A 20,353-nucleotide genomic window follows, 5' to 3' on the forward strand; every position below is an offset into this window, starting at 1 on the left:
GTTTGCACTCAGTTATGGATCTTGGCATCAGCTAAATTTGGCAGAGTGCAGCAGTTCCCTTCATACTGTGAGTCTGGGTGTAGCAGAATGAAAAGCAGGGTCTATTCCCCGAAGGAGCAGGGCGGGATTCGCCGTGTCCTGCAGGGCCCCGCTCGCAGCGCGGACCCCGCAGCGCTCCGGGGCCGCAGCGGCGGTGCCGCGTCCGCAGCCCCTCTAGAGCCGCGCTGCTCAGGGAGCTGCTGCTACAGGAGCTCCAGCGTCCCACACAGCGCCCTGCGGAGCGCAATGCGTTGCCAGTTTTCTTTTTTTGGGGGGGGACGTGCCTGTAGAAAGGACAGAAGTGGGGCCCCCTGTCTGCGGGGGGGAGGCCCGAGCGGCCGCAGCCCGGCCGCCCCTCCGCGGGGCTGTGCTGGCTGGCGCCCCGCTCCTGTCTCCCCGCAGCGCTACCTTAAGGGGCTGGTTGACATCAGCCGAGTGGGCTGGGCGGTGTGGGTGGGATTTCCTGTGCTGGAGGTCAGCTGCTCCCGTCCCTCTCCCGTCCCTCCCAGCCGCCCGGGTCCCGCTCTCCCCGCGCCGGAGGGACCCGCATCCTCCCGGCTCCCTCCTCTCGGGTTGGATTTACATAGTGATGTGTAAGCTACAGGATGCCCAGCAGCACTGGAAAGAGGTTTAAACCTACGAAATACATCCCGGTCTCCACAGCAGCTGCCTTATTAGTGGGTTCGACTACTTTATTTTTTGTTTTCACGTAAGTACGGCTCTGGCGGAGGGGGGGCCCGGGCTGGGGCCGCCCGGCCCGGCGGGGGAAGGCGGCCGGGCTTGACAGTCCTGCAGGCCCCGCCGCTGCTGGTCCCGCTCCCCGCCTGCCTCCTGCTATCCCTGCCCGCCTTTGGTTTGCAGAGGCTCACCATCTCTCCCTATCTTAAAATGTGCCTGACAGTCAGATCCACCATTTCATGGCACGTAAAACCCCATCAGCCTCCCGCAGCTGCCGGCTGTGTGCATCAGAGATGCCCGAGCCCCGCAGCCCCTGTGCCCGCCGGTGCAGGGCTGGTGTCCGGGAGGGAAATGCAGCCCCAGCCGCGCCGCTGCCGACAGGCGTGGATCCAGCCTGTCTCAGCTGGCCGGAGTCTCTGTGCTCCGGGAGGGAGAGCTGCCCTCTCCCGTCAATCTCTGCCTGTCTCAGCGTTTATCCTTTTGAAGTGGAAGGAATCCTATTCTAAGCATTACCGATTTTACGTATTTTTATGTAACTGTTCCTGAAAGCTTGAGGAGCTAATGAACAAATTTACATTTGCTTGAAGGAAAGACTAGGAAACTTTTCCCCTCTCTGTTTCTTCTTCTCTCATTCCCTTCTCCCTTAAACGCAGAATGGAGCGGTGGTTGTCTGCTTGCAGCTCTCCTGTATAGGTATATTAATATGTGAGTGCCGTAGTGCTTCGGCTGTTTCCCTTTCCACACTCGAGTTCTGTAGCTCGCAAACCCTTCCTGTGCGGGGGTGGCGGCACCCTCCCTGCAGCGGTGTCCGTGTTTCCAGAGATGCTACAGAGCTGTGCTCTGAAAGGAGCTTTGACTAGGCTGCCTTTGGGAAGGTGAAAATATGGCTATTGCATATTAAGATTTTATTGTTTTACTTATTTTGGAACTGTTTTCCTTGTTTTGCCGTTGCTATTTTTTAACTGAGCTCAGTGAAGCTGTTGAAAGCAGAAGGCTCTATAAGAGTGGGAGTATGTGTCTGTGTCATTATCTTTTGTGGTTTGGCTGTGATATGATTCTCAGTGTTTCAAAATGCTCATCGCTGGTATGGTAATCTCAATGTAGGATTTCAGAATAAAATGTAAATGTTATTTGGTCTAACAGTTTCTTAAATCAGAACAGATTTTGACACCGAGCTTTGCTCTTGATGTAATATGCGTTGATTTTGTTTTCAGTGCATTTGAAATGAAATACGGATAAATCCTTTCAGGATATTACACTGTTTCAAGAACTGGTCAAGTCTCAGGAGCTAGTACAAGTATTCTTCATTTGGGGATCTAATTATAGTTTGGTGCTCACAGGCAAACACAAGATGTAAGTTGGCTTTTGTGATGAACTTGGTTGACCCCGGAGTTGTGAATATTAAATGATAAAAAAAAAAAAAAAAGGGGCTTTAATGCCAGCATTTATTTTTCCGGTTGCTTGAGGAATGGATGTATGCTAAGATTGTTTTGGAAGCTGTATGTTTGTTTTCATATGATACTTCCAGTGTAGAGCTGCAAATTGCTTAGTGATGTAAGACTTTCCTGGTAACACAGTTGTTGTTGAAACATCCTTTTGGCAGCAGGACATCAGCTGAGATGTTCGTTTTATAATTTGTATGGAAGAAGCAATTGCCTTTAATCTATTACCAGATCTGAAACTTCACTCTGCTCCCTCTGTTATCAGTGAATAATTACATGCAAAATGAAGTATTTTAAGGATCTCTCCATATTGTAACTTGGCCTGTGTATCTTGAAGTGTTAGTAAATTTTTCGAGGATTGTCCCAGACATACGTTCTCTGCTGCTGCCAAGTCTTGTGTGTAATAAAAGTAACACATAATTGAGCAACTGTTGTCAGGCAGAATCTGAAGTCCTGTCCATTCAAAAATACTCAGATGAATTTGTATGGGATTGCTGTTGTTTTTCAAGCTGAGCAGTTTTAGTAAAATCTATCTTTGTTGTGGAATCAAAGCAAGCCATATGCATGAGATTAGTTTCTTTTGTGTGGCGGTGGGTATTTTCCCCTTTCCTGAGTGTTTCCATTTTTTATCTTTTTCCACAGGCAATGTTTTGTCCCCTGGAGATCTTTTTGTTGTGATATGCTATTAAAGGCTGAGGTAGACCTGAATTTTCAGGTGTGTTGATTTGTACAACTCATTTGATGTTGGATTGAGCTCTGATACACAGCAGTTGAAACAGTGGCCTGAAATTGTTTTACCATTTTAGCAGTGCTTTTGATACAATCCATGCTTCCTTGTCATAGGACAAGAACTTAATCAGATGAAGATTTAAATGTGTGTTGATTAATTCCTTATTTGTGTCATTAAGCTCTAAGGCTGCTGTGTTAATAAAGTAACCTGTATATAAATACATGAAACTGAAGATGGACAAGATTCCTATCAAATTTTGGGTGCAGATCACCTCAGTGGGATGTCAGGGATTAGAGCAACTTTGGCATGGTGGAATTGAATAATAGAGGATAAAATATGTGGAAAAATTGAAAAACTATTTTTAAAGCACTTACCAAATGAAAAAACTGAGCTTTTTAGGGCACTGGAAACACTTGAGTAACACGTATGAAAACAGAGCATCTGACTTGGCTTTTTCCCTAGACTCGTTTGTGGTCTCATGCCACACGTTATTAGTGTCTTCTGCTGGATGAAAAGCTCTTTGAACTTGAAGGCCAGGGTTAGCTTTTTAGCAATGTGGTCTTTATTTTTAGCTTTTTTTCCAAACACCTTTGCTAAAAAGCAGCACATAAAGTGTTTGAAATACAGAGTGTCCACTATTAATTCATCGTGGTGCTGATCAGTGGTACTGTTATACTTTAGGAAAATTCCATTTTAAATTCTACTTTATTCTTTTTCTTCAGCTAAGCATTTAGGATTTACTGTATCACTGCTGTATTTCTTCTGGTTTTATGAGGGGGAACTAAACTATTTAGCTATCAAGATTATTGCCTGGAAAGGCAACAAAATATTGCAGTTGTATTATCGCAGGCTTTTAGCACTCCATGTGTGTTCCTTCAGTAATAAATACAGTGTCTGAGTAGGTGGTCTAATTTGTCACAGTGGGAGAGTAAACAAGCATTAACTCTAAGCATTATGAAGGAACATATCAATAATGTTGTATAGAATCATTAAGTTAATTTACTTATATGAGGAAATCAAACGGTGTAATGAAGGAAGAAATAATTCTTCACATAGGACAAATCTAGTGATTCAGGTCTAGCAAACCTGAACTTATTTCTACCAAAATAATTTTTTCTTCATGTTTCTCATAAAGCTTTTTGTTAGAGGTAACAATTAGACCTATTTCAGTGAAGTCTGGGCTCTTATGCCTTGGACTACCAAGAGTTGTGATGTAAACCTATTTGTGTTCATTGAAAGACCCTGAGTTTCAAGAGCTTATTTTAGGTTGTGCAATTCAGTGCTATCAGAGAATGCAGCTTCTTTGTCAGCAAGCAGAATGTCACCTGTGAACAGTTGGAATCAGTGATCTAAAAAGATTTTTCCAACCTAAAGGATTCTATAATTATTCTGGAGCTAATAGTTCTCTTCACCCGCTTAAATTGGCTACTTACTGTAGGTGTTGGTGCTGAGAACTGAGTTAGTTCAGCAGCTGCAATGCCTGTCTGGAGATTACACAGCCAGCTGAAAGCATATGGTTTTAAGGGGAAACTGTGGCCCATTCTACTAAGGAGAAAAAAAGCTCATCATTCTCTCACTGAATATTGTAGGCCTGAAGTTTCTGATAAAAATACCCATTTTCAGACTATTTTGTGAAGCACGCAGCCTCTTGAGCATCTTTGAAATACAACAGAAACATGTAATTCATAACGAAGGTCTAGGTGCCACTACTTCTTTGATATAATGGAGTAACACTGCTGTATATTATTTATTTAAATGGGATAATAAAATGGGTAATTTTCTGGGTGAAGTGAAAGCACAAATAAGGTGAAAACTCATTCAGTCAGTACTGAAAATGAGAACAACTTTGTTCTTAAGAGTCATAATGGGAGATAATCATAGATACACACCACAGACATCTGCAATTGGCACTCTAATGCAGTCTGTGTCACAGGGAGTCTAATACCAATAACCTTCAGGAAACAATTGAGGAGTGATAAATTGGCATAGAAGAGCAACTGAAGTTGAAGTCGCAGTAGGAGTGCAAAGAAAATAGAGAAAAGCCTAAACCTGTGCTGTTCAGATGGCAGGAGGAAGAATGGCTGGTAGACTGTGCTCCATAGCAGGGCTGCTGGATTTACCTTAACAGGGAGGAAAGCTAGGCTTCAGTTAATGAATATTTAAAGAAAAATTGGTGATCCTCCTCCCACATTTGTATATCGTGTTACTGCATTTCATGAACTAGAAAGACTCAGCATTTCTGTAATTAGACATATATGAATCCTGATGCACCTATGATACAATAACCCCTTAAATCATAAGCACTGGCCCCTTCCTGCAGCTACCTGATCCTGCACTGGAACAGGATCAGCCTTAAAATAAACAGGTAATAGCACTTTAAAGTTTAAAGCTATCATAACCATCCTGGATGGTAGTTAATGAAAATATAGTGATATGCATACCTAGAGTTCTTGAACTGTCTGTTACATCTTTTCCTCCCATCATTTGCATATGTTCACAGATCAAAAAGGGAAAAATACAATCTGCTGTTTTCACTTGGGTTTGTTTAGTTGCCAGCAAAGGCCAAGCTGATAGATCGTCTTTGCTTTACTGAATTTTATTTGTATCCAAAGATGTTTTCCTTGCCTAAAGTATTTAGTTCCATATGTGCAGATGTTCACTTCTGCCAGTTCAGTGTTCTGATTTCAGATAGATCAAATGATAAAATGTGATTTAAAATGTATATTGCAGATGTTACAGAGCTTCATCTGCAACACAGGTGTGTTTTACACCAGCCTAGAGGAAATAGAACTGAATTCTGAGAAGTAGAAGCATAATAAAGAAAATAAAGATAAAAGTGTAGCTCAGATTGTTTTATCTTGATATGCTGCTGGACAGCATGAATTCTGCCTTAGAGTGTGGTCTTACATCCTTCTTACAGTTTGGCTTCTGCCTAATACTTGCTGAAGGCTGCTTGTGGATCTGGAAGAGCTCTGGTGGCAATTGCTTGTCCTGTGAGATGCCAGAAGTTCCAGGTGTGCTGTGGTGTGTATGAGAGCACATGGAAACACTGCCACTCCACAAATCCACTTCCCCCCATCCTAATCAGATGGTCATATCAGATATCCTTGGCATTCTGAAAACTTTGGAGCACAAAGCTCCTCTACTTTGTCTGTTTCTAGCCATGCCAGGGGTCCATTTGATAGTGGTAATGCTAATTATGAAAGAGAAGAGTTTCCTCCCTCCTTGAGCATTCTTTCGTTGCCATTCTTCACTACTTGGAATATTAAAGTGTTTCTGATTTTTGTTTTATTTTTTTTGCTTTCCTTATGCCAAACCAAGAAATAGCTGGAATTGGTAGGTAGCAGCTTTGCTGATAGCCATGAAGGTGACACTATACAGGGGGAAAAGTGTGCATCAGTTTAATCAGGTGAATTTTAAAACTGACTTCACAGTCACATACTGATTTCAAGCAGTGCAGTTTGGCCTCCTGAGATACCTTAACATTTTCCATGTTAAATGCATCTTTAATGGCAGGTTTTTCCTGTCCACTGTCCCTGCAATCCAAAAGAAGAATCCACTTGCCTGGCTGACCAAGTCATCTCACTTGTCATGTCTGTAAGCTTCTGAAAAATATTTACTTCAGTTATACCAAAGAAATGTCTTTTCAAGCTGGGGCAATTTCCTCTTGCTATAAAATTTTTGGAAATAGAATCTAGACAAACTTGTTATTCTAGATAAGACAGGCCGTCTCAACAGGAGAATATATTTAACTGAAGTGTGAAAAGTTTTTGGTTTTGGTTTTTTAATGCTTTAAGAAGCCTCAGTTTCATTGCTTTTAGCTAGTTGATTTTATGGTCTTTGCTTTCAAGGGCAGTGATCTTTGCTTCCAACAGCAAAGTTGTCAATACAGGACATTTCTGAAAGCTATTCAAATTCATTCCTTTAGAAAAAAAACCTGATATTTATTATCAGTGGGGACATTTTTTCTTCTTGTAGTTTGAGAAAGTAAAAAGGAGAATCATGTTTGTTGAGGGCAGTAAATGGCTACACATGTTCAGCTGTGGATACAGAGCTTTCTGCAGCCACTGCAGTGGCATTTCAGTGCTCATTGTAGATCCACTTTGAAAAAGCAGAAGAGCTACTGGAATGGAAGTTATTGCTGTACATGGGCTACAGCTGTAGACAGCGTGTGATTTATGCCAGTAGCAACCTCCTTTCTATTTCTCCTAATAAGCAGAGATTAAGGTCATATGGAAATAGGAATGAGAGTGTCTCAATTAGATCAGGGTGGGCCTCTGAGCCTTTGTACAAGAATATACCAGCAATTTTTCCTTTTCTTTGTCCAAAGCCCTTTTCAAGATGCTAATTTAAATGCTGTCCTTGTTTGTCCAAGTATGCCACATGTGTATCCTTTTATAAATAGAAACAATCTCTGCAAGATTGTTCAAGCTCAATTGGTTTGTTAGTAATGTCAACTAAGGAATGTTATTGCTGAAAAACACAGAACTTAAATTGAGAGAGAAATACATGTGGTGACCTTGGAGATCTGATTTTTGATATTCATTACCTGGGATAGTTGCTAATTATACACATAACATTATTGTGTAAACAACTCACTCTGCTACTATCTGCTTCTCAGCTGAAATCAGCTGTAGGACCTTGTGGTGTGGGGATCTCTGGAACACTGGAACAGGTTTTCTGTGCTCATACAGTGTATAAGCTACAAGGAAACTTTCCAAGGCCAACGAAGGGAAACCGTGAACTTTGTTCAGTTTGCATTGGAAGGTATCTGAAATACAGCAGTCAAGTGATGTAAGCCAATTTAGAGCATGAAGGAGATGCACACTGGAGTGGGGGAGAAATACTGTAAAAGATACATGAGCTACACTTGTGTAATCAGTGCAGAAGTGGAACACTGATTTACTGTCTTTTGATTCAAGCCAGTAGATACAACACTTATTTCTCTATAATCCAAGAGTAATGTTCAATTTGGCTGTGCTGTTACAGAGCTACTATTAGTTGATCATTTGTCACTGTGAGCAGCTAATGGAATTGAGAGGAAGAGGCATGGGGGTTGAGACAGAAATGCTGGAGTTTTTAATGGAAATTCTATATTGTTCTTTTGCAAAGAATACCATAGATTGGAAAAATCTACTCAGCCTTGATCTTATTTTACCATGGAGAGGCAATTTTAGGGATTCTTGCTTGGTGATTGGAAAAATTAATTCCAATGAGTACACCACAGTATAGTGCCTACTACATAAATCTTCAGCCAGTAATCTGAATCCAGAAAGAGGATTTAATTAGTCACTGATTGCTTTTTTGCAATTACTAATGCAATTTAGCTAGACTTGCTTCAAAGCTGTCCAAAGTGTCTGAAATTCTGCACTCTAAATGTATTGTGTAAACACTAGTGGGTACTTGATTCTTTGTTTTCCTCAGGATGGATATTATGGAATATACTGTACAGGAACCCATATTTAGATATTGCAGTGGTTACCATGGTTCTCTGTGAAAGTGTAAATACAGAATTTGTGCACTTCAAATGTGAAATCCTTATGAAATACCTGTACTTTGCTGCTGTGTGTTGAGATCATCCAGCAACAAAAGACAGGGGTTCCAGGTGCAGGAAAAATATCTCTTGAATTTGAAATCTAAACACCAAAGCAGCTGTTTCCAGTGTACACCATGAAATGACAACTCTCCAGAAAACCTTGGTACACACTCAGACTAAACTAATCACAGAATAGTCCTAAATTAACAAATTACTTTTTAAGTTGGAGCCCAACAAAGCAAACTTGAGACTGCTTAAATATATAAGGGCCTTCATAAATAAAGCCAGACAAAGCGTTACTCTCCCAGGATTCTTAAAACTAAATTGGCATTTACATTAGCTCTTATTCATGTCTTCAGGGAAATAATGTAATATCTATATCAACACAATTTAAGTACAGCTCTGGGAATAAGGAAAGCTTGGACATTTCTATAAACAAGCATCATTTTAATTTAAACTTGGGTCAATCACAGAAATGCTTCAAAATGGAAAAGTTCAGCTTAAAACTTTTCCGTTTACTCTGATCCCAGTCTGTTCAGAGAGGCAGGTATTTTCTTGTGGAAAAACACTTCCTCTCCCCATTTTCAGCTAGTTCAGTTTCAAAAGTTATTTAGGATTATTTTCATGGTGTATAACCTCCCTTTCATTTCTTTCTCATGAGCGAGATCTCGTTTTGCATGTTTAGCTTTCTCTGAAGATTAATGTTTGCCCCAGCAGTAAGACTCTCCAGATGTGTTATGATCTAATAATGCTGTGGTTAACCCTTGTCTGCTGACAGCAGCTTGCTGAACCACCTCCTGTGTTTTACCAGCCCCCAGCATTTGGTGATGCAGTTTCCTGGCTCCAAGCAGCAGGAGCTATGAGTTGTAGGTGGGCAGCTCTCCCTCCATGGGGTTTGTTTTTGGCACTGGGCTCAGGAGCCATTGCCTCGAGACTTTCCTGTGGAACCACATTGTTAACTTGGACAGTGGAGGAGGACAGGGAGATACAGGTTTTTTGTAGTATTGGATGGGTTGGAAATGGTTCTGGTTCTGTCATCTTTGAGTAATTTTGGAATATGGCATTTGACAAATATATTGCAATGATAATAAAATGCAAGGTCTTACATGTGGCATTGAATTTGGCCTGCTGATGATAATAAACAGGTTGGAAAACATCTACTTTCCTTTTCTAATGCTTCAGTTGAGAAGACTTTGCAGGGGCAAAGCTGTGCTGCTGCTTAGGAAGTCTCAATCCCTTCTGGTCTCCAGTAGTGTAACTTGTGCATAAGGTCATCAGTGCTATTAATCCTTGTTTACTTCTTAAACTGAGGCAGAGAGGCAGTGTACACTGGAGTGCTGGTGCTTAGCAAGTTTTGCACAGATGTGCCAACTCCAGGCTGAAGCCCTGTCAGCCCAGGACTCAATGGAGATCATTCTTTCAGAGAGGACTTCTGAACTCCACAGTTTCTACTGTATTCATCTTGGGCCATCCATCATGCAACAAGACTGTTTTGTTTCTTGAACACTGCATGAATGTATGAATAGAGAGATACATATTCTAAAGCTTTGTTGTCTCTCTTTAAAAGTTTAATGGTAACATTGTAGTCTTTAAACTTTTATTTGTATGTGATTCCACAATGACTACTTACTTTTCCAAGTAATTTTTCATGCATTATATTACAAAGACTAGTGGGATAGAGCTAAACATGATATCTGTGGTTCAAGAACTGAAAAATTAATGATTCCTCCTCTAGCCTGCTGTGTTTGATTTATAATTCATATCTGATAAGATACATGCTCTTCCAAGCCAGCTATCATCTCTCCATTTACATCTAGGTGGGGTACTTTTTAATTCTTCCCGTGGTGGGTGCTGGGAGGTTGTGAATTTTGGGCCCTAGAGTGCTCCTGAAGCACACATTACCACACACATTTCCTCCACTTCTCATTTCCCACGAGACTCTTTATCCTCTGTAGGATCGGGCCCCAGGGCTTGTGTTGACCCCAAATGTCACAGCTGCTGTCACAGCCCACTTCCATGACCTGTGACTTTTAGCATAACCCAAGTACATGGTTTACCTTTCAGAGGCACTTGACAGCAGAAGGAAATGGAGAACTATGGGGGTTTTAAGTGCCCTGAGTAGCTGCTTCCAGCCACTCTACCTCTCAAGGAGAGGCATGGCTGTGGACTAAGCCCTTTACAGAACTCATCTCTCACTTCTTATGTTTCATCTTTTCCATCACTCTGGATCTTCCTGGGCTTATCTTGAATCTTGTCTGCCTCTTGTACTATTTTTTTTCCCTGCTGTTCTGTCTCTCTTGACAGGTCAGTCTGTTCAGGTGGATAAAGCCTTTTGCCCAATACACACACAAAGGGTGATCCACTACTTGTTTACCTACTGAAATGCCAGAGTAGAGGCTTTACAAGATGCAATTCAAAATCTAATCCCATCTGTCGAGCTGGGGTGGCTTTTAGGAGTTGATGAAACAATTCTTCTGTATTGAAACTGTAAGTACTCTCAGTGGGCCACTGTCTTTATTGTGACTCACACATATTTGGCATCCTCTCCAAAGAATCTGACCAACATTTCTATCTTCTTCCTTGCTAAGAAGATCTGTATTCTTTGTGAATTTAGTTGCTCCAGAACAGTAAGCTGAGTTGCTGGCTGGTCAAAAGGGAAAGAGATGTGTAGCAATTTGCCAGTTACATTGTCCTCCTCTGAACACAAGAGAGCTCTGTTTAATGGAGTGAGGCACCGATCCTGCATTTTTGTGATTAATATGTTTTGTGCTTTTGTTTGTGTCTTTGAGAGTGATGTTATTTATTTTTGTTGCTTCAACTGTTTTGGAAATGAGAGAAAGCTATTTTGAGTGTAATATTGACTTGGCATCATTAAAAAAGTGTCTCTTCTTGCCAGTTTTTTTCTCGGTTCCCCTAGAAATACATTTCTTTCGGGCTGCTTCTGCCATTGTGTATGTTGTGATAAGTCTCCAAAGCATCATACTGTGCATGTGTGATGGGTGAATGCTTGCATGTCTGATGAGGGATTGATTCCCCTGGGCATGTGAGTCCTGCCAATTCCTCAGTTAGAAAACTTGAGGTTTTAATATACATTCTGTCTTTTAGTCCCAGTTTGGCCTCTTCTTTTGGAAGGCATTTCTTCTCCTTTTTTTTTAATAACAAAAGCTTACAGTTATATTGAGCTAGTTAATGAAACAGCCTGCATCTAATTCAGATCTCTTCTCTTAGTTTCCTTCTCACTTTTTCTGAACTGTGCCTGCCTAAATAACCTGATGAAGCTGTGTAAGAATTATTGAGATGGGTTGAAGCCCATCTAAAGCTGGAACCTGAATCTGCCCATTAAAGTCTCACTGCAAAGTGATTACTCCAGAGTATCTGGAGGACTGCATGCTTGGTCTAGATCTGTTCCTTCAGCTGCCTTTATCATGCACGTGTCCTGGGCCTTATCCTTCTGAAACATGACTGTAGCCCAAGAACAGGATCCTGTTCTGTAACTCTGAAGGGATGAGCTTTTTGACAGGAGAAAAGAATAACATTCTTCCGCTTCCTCTTGGAACTATCTGAATCATTTTGGTTAAAGTCTTAATTAGGACAAATACTTTGCTTGAAGGGCAGAGGTAGCAGAAAGATTGCAGCCTAACAGTTAATTTGGCAAAGTGATTCAGAATGGAAAATATTCAATATTGCTTTATACCTGTGCCCTCTCGGTTCCACCAACAGATACTTGAACACATTCCATCAGCTTTTCCAGTGGCTGCTAGTCTTCAGATGATTCTCTTCTCGACTTAGTTTTCAAGTTGGTCTTTCTAAATTTCAGAAAATACTGAGCTTTCCCTCTGAAAGTCAGTCCTCTTAAATCTGCTTCATCCGTAGGGTGACAGTCTTAAAAATGTGGTGTTTGCTCTTTGTTCTTCTGAGTTCAGAAAACAGCAATTTAAGCTAAATTATCTCTTTTAGAAGACATTTCAGACAATTTGCAGTCTGTACTCATTTAAGTGGTAGGGGGCAGGATGGAAAGACAGGAGAATATAAAATTGGGGTATTATGAGTTATTGTGCAGTAGGCAAGGATTTCTTTCATTCATTCCCCGCCCCCACCCTTATGTATCTAAGGAAGAGATTGCAGGGTGAGAAGGGATATTCTGATTTCTAAGGCAGTAACATGGAAGGAATTTTGTATTTTCTCCAAGAGTACACAAATAATTCACTATCACTTTCCTGACATTACCTGTGATATTTTGGAGGCTATTGGAGAGAAAGTACATCAAGGGAGGCTTAGACTGCTGATTCTTACTCTGTATTTGCCTAGCCTTGACTGGATCCATGTTCAGAAAGCAGAAACCTGTCAAAAGTCAATACATCTACACTGAATTTCCAAATTACTGTTTGTATTTTACATGCAGATTAGCTTTCTTTTTGTGCTTATTTACCTGTATCTTGGAAATAGCCTTCTAAAAATATCCACAATAGATGAATACAGGATGAGTGCTGCACTAGACACACTTAAATGCTCTCATGTATATCAAATCTAAAATTCTTTTTTTCAAACTAAAGAAAATAGAATGGAAAGAAGTCAGAATCCCTAAGGGGAAAGTACTGCATGTTCAGGTCTCTTGTCATGGCCTATTTGATTTATAAATATAAAAAAGTGTTTGTGTTCTAGAGCTGTAGCTGGTCCAGTGTTCTTTGTTATTCTCCCACAATGTGACAATCATCCAAAAAGCTTGTTTCCATGTGGATACCATGGGGTTTTAGGTGCATTATGGTATAAATGTATATCTGGATATAAACAATCTCCATTTTTGGGTGAGACTTAAAGGAAGGTTCGGGCACAATAAAATATACTTTTTTAGTGACAGTTCAGCATCACTTCACTTGCCATGTATGATCACCCTATCAAGAACTGCATCCTGCTGCGATGACAGTTTGCTGGAAACTCTCCACAGATTCATTGGAAGTTGGCTGAGCCCCAGCTCCACAAATTACTGGTCAGAAGAGACTGTTTGTAGGGCACAAATCTATCCAATTTGTAGTGTTGATTTGATTCTTTTTTTTAATTAACACTTTTAAAAGTGTGTCAGCAGAGTGCCAAAAAGACAAGAAATGATCAGCTAAAACATTTTATTGCAGCATATGATGCTATTCCATATTATCAGGGAAACATGGCACTCAGATACAACAATATTTGGTTTCCTGTTACTTTTGTTCATTTTATGGTCAGCAGCAATTTTAAATAAACAGTTTTCAAAATAAATGCTGGGGTTTTGCCCTTTTTTCTTTTGACTTCTCGATTCTTATCTCCTTTCCCTGAATTCTCATTATGTCCAATATCTTATTGAATCTAAAGCTACCAAGTTGAATTTTCCTGCCTTTTATTTTTTTTTTTTTTTGGTTTTTTTTTGGTTTTTTTTTTTTTTTTTTTTTTTTTTTGGTAAGACTGCTTTCTGTCTGGTGTTTCTGGCTCAAAGAGGTGATTGGCAGGAATTACATAAGGAATGCACTAGCCTGTAGTCCTTTGGAGATCCTGCAAGTACAGTCAGGATTAATAAAATCTGGCTGGCTGTTTTTTGATGAAATCGTCTTTCTCTCTCTCCTCTTTTTTTCTTTTAGCTTTAGTTTCCTCAGTGCTCTGTGTGAGACCTGTCTCTCTTCCGGCCATTCCTTCAGTCTTTTATGGGGCAGCGAATGTCAGCGTGAAAGATCAGAGCTGGTGCTGACAGCAGTTTAAACGCACCCTCGCTCATGTTTCCTACAGAATGGCTGGTTTGTGTATTTACAGATGCTGGGGAGATTCTGTGCAGGGAGGCTGTTCCAGGTGCTGGAGCCATGGCTACGAAGCAGAGTTAGCGCTGTGTCAGGGCTCCATGGAGCCGCTCCCGTTCGGAGCTCTCCTGCCCGCCCGGCCTCGCTCCCCTCACGGGACGGGAGAAGCGCCATGGGAAACTCGCGGCTCGAGATAAAGACAGGGACGTCACTTACCGGTTGCCATCAGAGACAAAACAAACTCAACTCAGGGAAAATTCATTTATTGCCAATTAAAATACATTCGGACCATGAAAAGGAAGGATAAAATCTCAACACCTTCCCCTCATACCCCGTTTTTTTTGCAAGCTCAGCTTCATTCCTCTATTCCCAGCTCCTCCACCTCTTCCTGCCCCTGGAGCGAGGCTGAATGGAGGGGCAGTGTGGGCAGTGGTCACTCGGGCCGAATGGAGAGGCAGTGTGGGCAGTGGTCACTCGGGCCGAATGGAGAGGCAGTGTGGGCAGTGGTCACTCGGGCCGAATGGAGAGGCAGTGTGGGCAGTGGTCACTCGGGCCGGGTGGAGGGGCAGTGTGGGCAGTGGTCACTCGGGCCGAAGTGAGGGGCAGTGTGGGCTGTGGTCACTCGGGCCGAAGTGAGGGGCAGTGTGGGCTGTGGTCACTCGGGCCGAATGGAGGGGCAGTGTGGGCAGTGGTCACTCGGGCCGAATGGAGGGGCAGTGTGGGCAGTGGTCACTCGGGCCGAATGGAGGGGCAGTGTGGGCTGTGGTCACTCGGGCCGAATGGAGGGGCAGTGTGGGCTGTGGTGACTCCATTTCAGCCCCTCTCTGTTGCCCAGTGTGGGCTCTCCATGCGCTGCGGTTCCTCCGCTGCCGAGTTCCCTCAGGAAATGTCCCGTTTCAGCACGGGCTCTGCCGCAGGCTGCAGGGTGGATTTGCTGGGTGCTGGCTGCCAGGGAATCCAGCACGGCCACTCCCAGGGACATTCCTCACACTTCTCCCCTCACTCCAGGGACATTCCTCACACTTCTCCCCTCACTCACAAAACACAGGTTTTGCCCTTTCCCGAGATGCTGTGGCCTGCCTGAGGGCTCCCCTCACAGACCCCCAGCAGCCCTCAGCGTCAGGCACCCAAACTCCAAAGAGCAGACATTTCTACATAGATGTTCCAGCAGTTTTACATTTATATGAGTCTTTACATATAGAAGAAGAAGCCTGTTAGAAAAAAAAAAAAAAAAAAAAAAGGCGGTTTTGACCTTCATCGTCCCCACCTGTACCACAAGGTCAGTCAAACAAGTTGGGAGGAAAAATAGATTTGCCTATTTTTTCTGCTTATGAACTACTTGTTTTTTGGTAGTGCTTAACAATCTCTCTTCAGGAAAATTGCTGAATGTCAGAGTGCAGCAATGGCTCACTCTGATTTATGAAATTCCTCAGAATTTCCTTTGTGATTCTGTGAGTCATATTAATGTGTCTACTTCAGCAGTGACTCGAGGATCCTCCATGTGCATGTTCCACTGTAGCTTCTCTGTCATGGTCTCGGGTTGTGGGAGGCCAAGCACAGGACACAAAATCCATCAGTTCTTGTGCTCTACCAGCTGCTGGTGAAGAAGGTGCACTGCTGGGAAGCTGTGACAGAAAATGTCCCCACACCAGGGGCTGGCATCAGGTAATTCTGTGTAGCCTCACGAGCCAACTGCATTGCTGCTGAAAAAGCCTTGTCTCTCCTGCTAATCCCAGAGAAAACTTGATGGGGTTACTTTGAACCCCTCTTAAGTGCTGGGGTTTGGTTATAGGGCTAAGATTTTTTAGAGTGAATTTTTCAGAAAATAGCTGCCTCTTCTCTGGGGACTAAAAAAAGGTTTAAAGATGTGGAAACTGCCCACACTAACATCCCTGTAGTAGAAGGACAAAATGTGAAATATTTACCACAATTTTACAGGGATATGTTTGGGTAACTTTGGCAGCTGTACCCTATTATTGGTGACTACATAGGAAGAGCCAAGGAGAAATAATCATCCTCTGTCAATGTCAGGAAAAGTGACTAGGTCAGAGGCTCTGTGAGAAATGAAGTTTCCAGAGTAGAAACGCTAAAGCTTCAGCCCAGTTTGCAGTTTTCTCTTCCCGTTCTGAAGCATTCCATCATAATTGCTTTTGCTCATATACACCTGTCAAGAGATGACACTGTCATGCATTAAACTTGGTAGTGTGGCAGCAGTGTGTTTTGCCCTGCCAGAATGGAGGTGGTTTGTGCCCCTCTTCTAGTACTTGCTCAGGTCTACCAGCTTGTTCCCCACCCAGTTTAGAAATAATGCCAAACAGTAACAACATTGTTTGTAAACCAAATTGACTGTCCTTCTTGAGCCCCTTTAAAAATACTAGAGAACTGCTTTTAATGACTGTTTATTTTGGTACAGCATACAGACTGCTGAAAGTATGCTTATAGCACAGTCTAACAAGCTGAGGCTCCTCTCTAAGATTTCAGTGCCTCATGGATGGATAGAAAAAGCCAGTGCACTCTAAATACGTGTTTATGTCAGACTGTGGCTTGCACTAATAGTTAATGCCAGCTAAGCTAAGTCTGAGCAGCAGTTTTTCCTCAGCACATGATACTTGTTACTGTGGTAATCATTAGTCAGACTTATCAACACCTGTGGTTGTGAGCATCACCAGTTGCATTAGGTCATCTGTATTTAAGCTTGATGACTTGATGAGAAACCATTTTAATTTGCTGTCTACCTGTGCAGCACGAATTCCAGGTTAACTTTGAAATCTGGTTAATGTTTTAGATGCAAGAAGTACAAGTATATGAAAACAATGTTATATACATTGAACTGAACTTATAGCTGCTGTGAGTGCCTGGAGCAAATATAACTGACATATAAACTGCTCTACTGTGCTGATAGGCTTTCAATCCACTTTAATGCAGTGACTTTAGTATCCTACTCTTCACACTTTCTTTCCAAATGGAAGTGCCTTTTGCTTGATGCATTAAGACTTAATTAACTGGAAGACAGTTTTGGAAATGTTTTATTTTTGATAGAAATATTTTCCACACAGGGAGAAAGACAGAAACGTATAGTAAATTATAAGTTTGTTTTGAAACACAAGAATTACTCTAAACATTGAACAGGCAATCTTGAGAGCGCAAGATTGGAATTATTTAAATCAAACTTGCTGCTTGAAGTCACAATTTTTTTCCAAATGGGTTAAAAAGCCAGTTTGCCACATCTGCTCTCCCTGCCCATGTGAATATCCTCCTGCCCCAATTACTCATGGCTGGCAAGGAGTTGGTGCTCAATATCACTTTGATGTCCAGGCTCAGACCACTGAACTTGTCAACTCTTTCTGACAGAAACTGGGTGGTACAGAAAAGTGATCATCCTTTCCCCTTGCTCTCCCAAATCTTAAAGCCACTGCAAAAGCTTTGCTGTAGCTGATAGTTCACTGACACAGAGTATGGAGAATTTTGCTTCAGTGCCTGTTGGAAGGAACCAAACTGTTTTCCAGTGTGCCTCTGAAAAGTGCTTCTCTTGTGTTCACTTTTAAAATCTCATGCAGTCCCAAAGCTAATATTAGAAATGAGCATTTAAAGGCTGACTGGAGAAGAAAATTGGTTTGGAGTATAGAATAGCTCTTCTGTCAGTGTTTTGGCCAGCCCTGTATACTATGGGCAGTAGTTAAATCTTCCCGAATTTCAAAAAAATGTAGGTATTTAATTGATTTACAGGTTATTAAAAACATTGTTATCATACTATGACAGCATTTTAATGAATTACTTTTTAAAATTACAACTGGAACTAATATCTGGTGGAGTAGGAGCTCCTTCAGTACGTAGCAGAGTTGTTGCCAGGAATATATTGAATATTTGAAGCCCAAATTGGATGTAGTGAGCCTAGTTGGCTCATTCAGTAAGTTATTAGCAAAGCATAAAAATCCTCCTGTAGCAAACTCATCCTGGGCTTTCGAAGAACATTGCTGTTCCTTATTGACAGAGTGAAGATTGTTTAAGCAGTTTGGGGAGGAATGTCCTTGTGTGTGCTTTAACAGCCCACTGTCTGTCTGGGGGGTTTGCAATACTCAGCTTGTCCTCCTCACCACGCTCCTTCCCTTTTCCTGTGCTGAAACTGCTCAGAGAGCAGCAGCTCCTCTGAGGCACAGCCCTGGCTGGCACCTGCAGCACCTGCTGAAAGGAAGGACAATATTGCTTAGGGATGACTCACAGGATCCTTAAACCTACTCTGTGACAAGCAGGAGTTGCAGCTTCCTGAGGCAGCCAAACATGATCCCTTGTGTACCAAGTTCCAGCTCAGGTTCTGGCCTTTTCTGAGCACCTGGCAATGCCCCAAGCCTGTTGTCTCATTCTGGAGTGCACTGGATTATCCCTGCTTCACCTGAGTGGGTCTTGCTTAAGCAGGTGAGGCCCAAATGAATGCATTTTGGGGAAGAGGGACTGGGAACCAGTGGGTTTTTAATCTCTTTAATCACTGTTTTTCAGCAGTGCTGCTCCTCGCAACAGTGTTTTTTGCTGACTTACAGGACAAACCTGCACAGGAGAGAGGAAGAGTGCGAGGTAAAGTGAATCTGAGAGCTTTGGTCACTGTTCTGGATTTTTGTTTGCCATTGGCAATTTCAGAAAGGTGCTCAGGGGCTGGCAGGGAGATTTTGCTCCCCAGGAATGAGGCATAAGAGACCTTCCTTTGAAGTCTTTGGACAGGAAGAAAGCATGTCTATCCTGCTACCTCCTGTTTTGTTTCTGGGGTGAAATGTGATCCAGAGTGGGCAGTGTCAGAGATCCAAAAGAAGAGGCCAATAAAAAATCAGATCCTAAGTCTGAAATGTTTTTTACACATGTGCCAAGCTTTATAAAAAGCCTGTCCTCCATTAGCTATTTTAAAACACATTAGAAAAATGAAGTGACTCTCATCTGCCAGTTGGTGACTTTAATTCCTTCTGTATACAAGCAATTTCATTGATTTAAGGTAGTGCCAAAGAGTATTTGAGATTTTAGTGGAACTGATGTGTCTCTTTGTGCCACATTGAAAGAATTATGAATACTTGAATGAGCAAATAATGCAAAGGACTGAAGTTGTCATGGTATTTAACACAAGAAAGGAGACCTAGTTACAATATGGTTTTTTTGTGTACCTGGTCTGTCACTGAACAACAAATATGTACAGAACAAATTGATTTCTTTTAAACAATTATTTGGCTCATTTTCTTTCATCTGCAAAGAAAAGTGATAAACTGCACTACAATGATTACCAGTGTCATTCCTGTAGCTGTGTGAAAAACTAATCTTTGTAAGTGGGTGGTAGCACGGATGGAGAGCAGGACTGGAAATTGTGTTGTAATTTGCAGTTTCTTCAATTACTGGTGTGTACTGCATGATTTTTATATTCTAGTTACAAAACTTGAAAATGCACATTCTCAAAAAGTTATGTTCTTAAAGAAAAGTGCAATTCCCTTGCTGAAGTTTGTCTGTCCTTTTTATCTGCTCTGTGGTGAAAGGGAGTAAGTACTTGGCCTTGATAAACTCTTGTGCCAAATGTTCTTTTGAAAACAAAGAAGATATTATGGCCTATACTTAATTTCAGCATAGCCTTGTTTGGAAAGCAAACAGAACTTCAAATTAAATAATTGCTCTCCACAGATTAAAGACATATGGGTTTTCTTCTCCCCTGTATATTACCTGCTTGTTCAGTGCTTCAGCTTACACTGAACTCTTCAGAGCCAGGGTCCTGTTGGGCTAATTAATGAAAATGGTTTTCATTGATTGCTGTGGAAAGAAAAGAACTAACCGGTTTAATTAACTGAAGACTATGCATATCTAGAAGAGTGACTATTGATCTGCATGTATTTAATTAAAATAAAGGACTTGCAATTTTTGCAGACCTTGTCACTTCACTCTTTGTTTGAGTAGGACTTCATAGTCTGGGTGTGCCCTTTCACAGCAGCTCCATTTGCAGACCTTCAAACTGCAGCAGCTGGGACTGGCACCTGGGCATGAGGGAGCAGAGTACACAGCTCCAGAGAACCACAGCAGCATGGAGTAGCAGTGTAATTTCTGTTCTTTGTCCTTCCATCTGAGCAGCAAGCTTGTCTGGAAGTGAGATGACTAAAGCTGTAGGAAGCCACTGTTTGTGCTATGTACTACTCTTAAAATAGAC

The 20,353-nt window shown here is 41.9% G+C and overlaps 1 protein-coding gene across 6 annotated transcripts in view; it reads left to right on the forward strand.

Annotated features, from left to right (window-relative positions):
* The first annotated feature begins 516 nt into the window (after positions 1–516).
* The window catches only part of ZDHHC8 (zDHHC palmitoyltransferase 8), a 111,483-nt gene continuing 91,646 nt past the window's right edge, over positions 517–20,353 (forward strand). For 5 of the 6 annotated variants that reach the window (XR_013776377.1, XR_013776378.1, XR_013776379.1 and 2 more), the window contains exon 1: positions 517–748. Coding sequence is in view for 2 of the 6 variants with exons in the window: in XM_079322146.1 (XP_079178272.1) it covers positions 645–748 (104 nt within the window). In the remaining 4 variants the exon portion in view is untranslated. The remainder of the gene's footprint in view (positions 749–20,353) is intronic. The other variant, XM_079322147.1, reaches the window with a different exon arrangement.

The sequence above is a fragment of the Erithacus rubecula genome (genome assembly GCF_903797595.1).
Source record: "Erithacus rubecula genome assembly, chromosome: 19".
NCBI lineage: Eukaryota > Metazoa > Chordata > Aves > Passeriformes > Muscicapidae > Erithacus > Erithacus rubecula.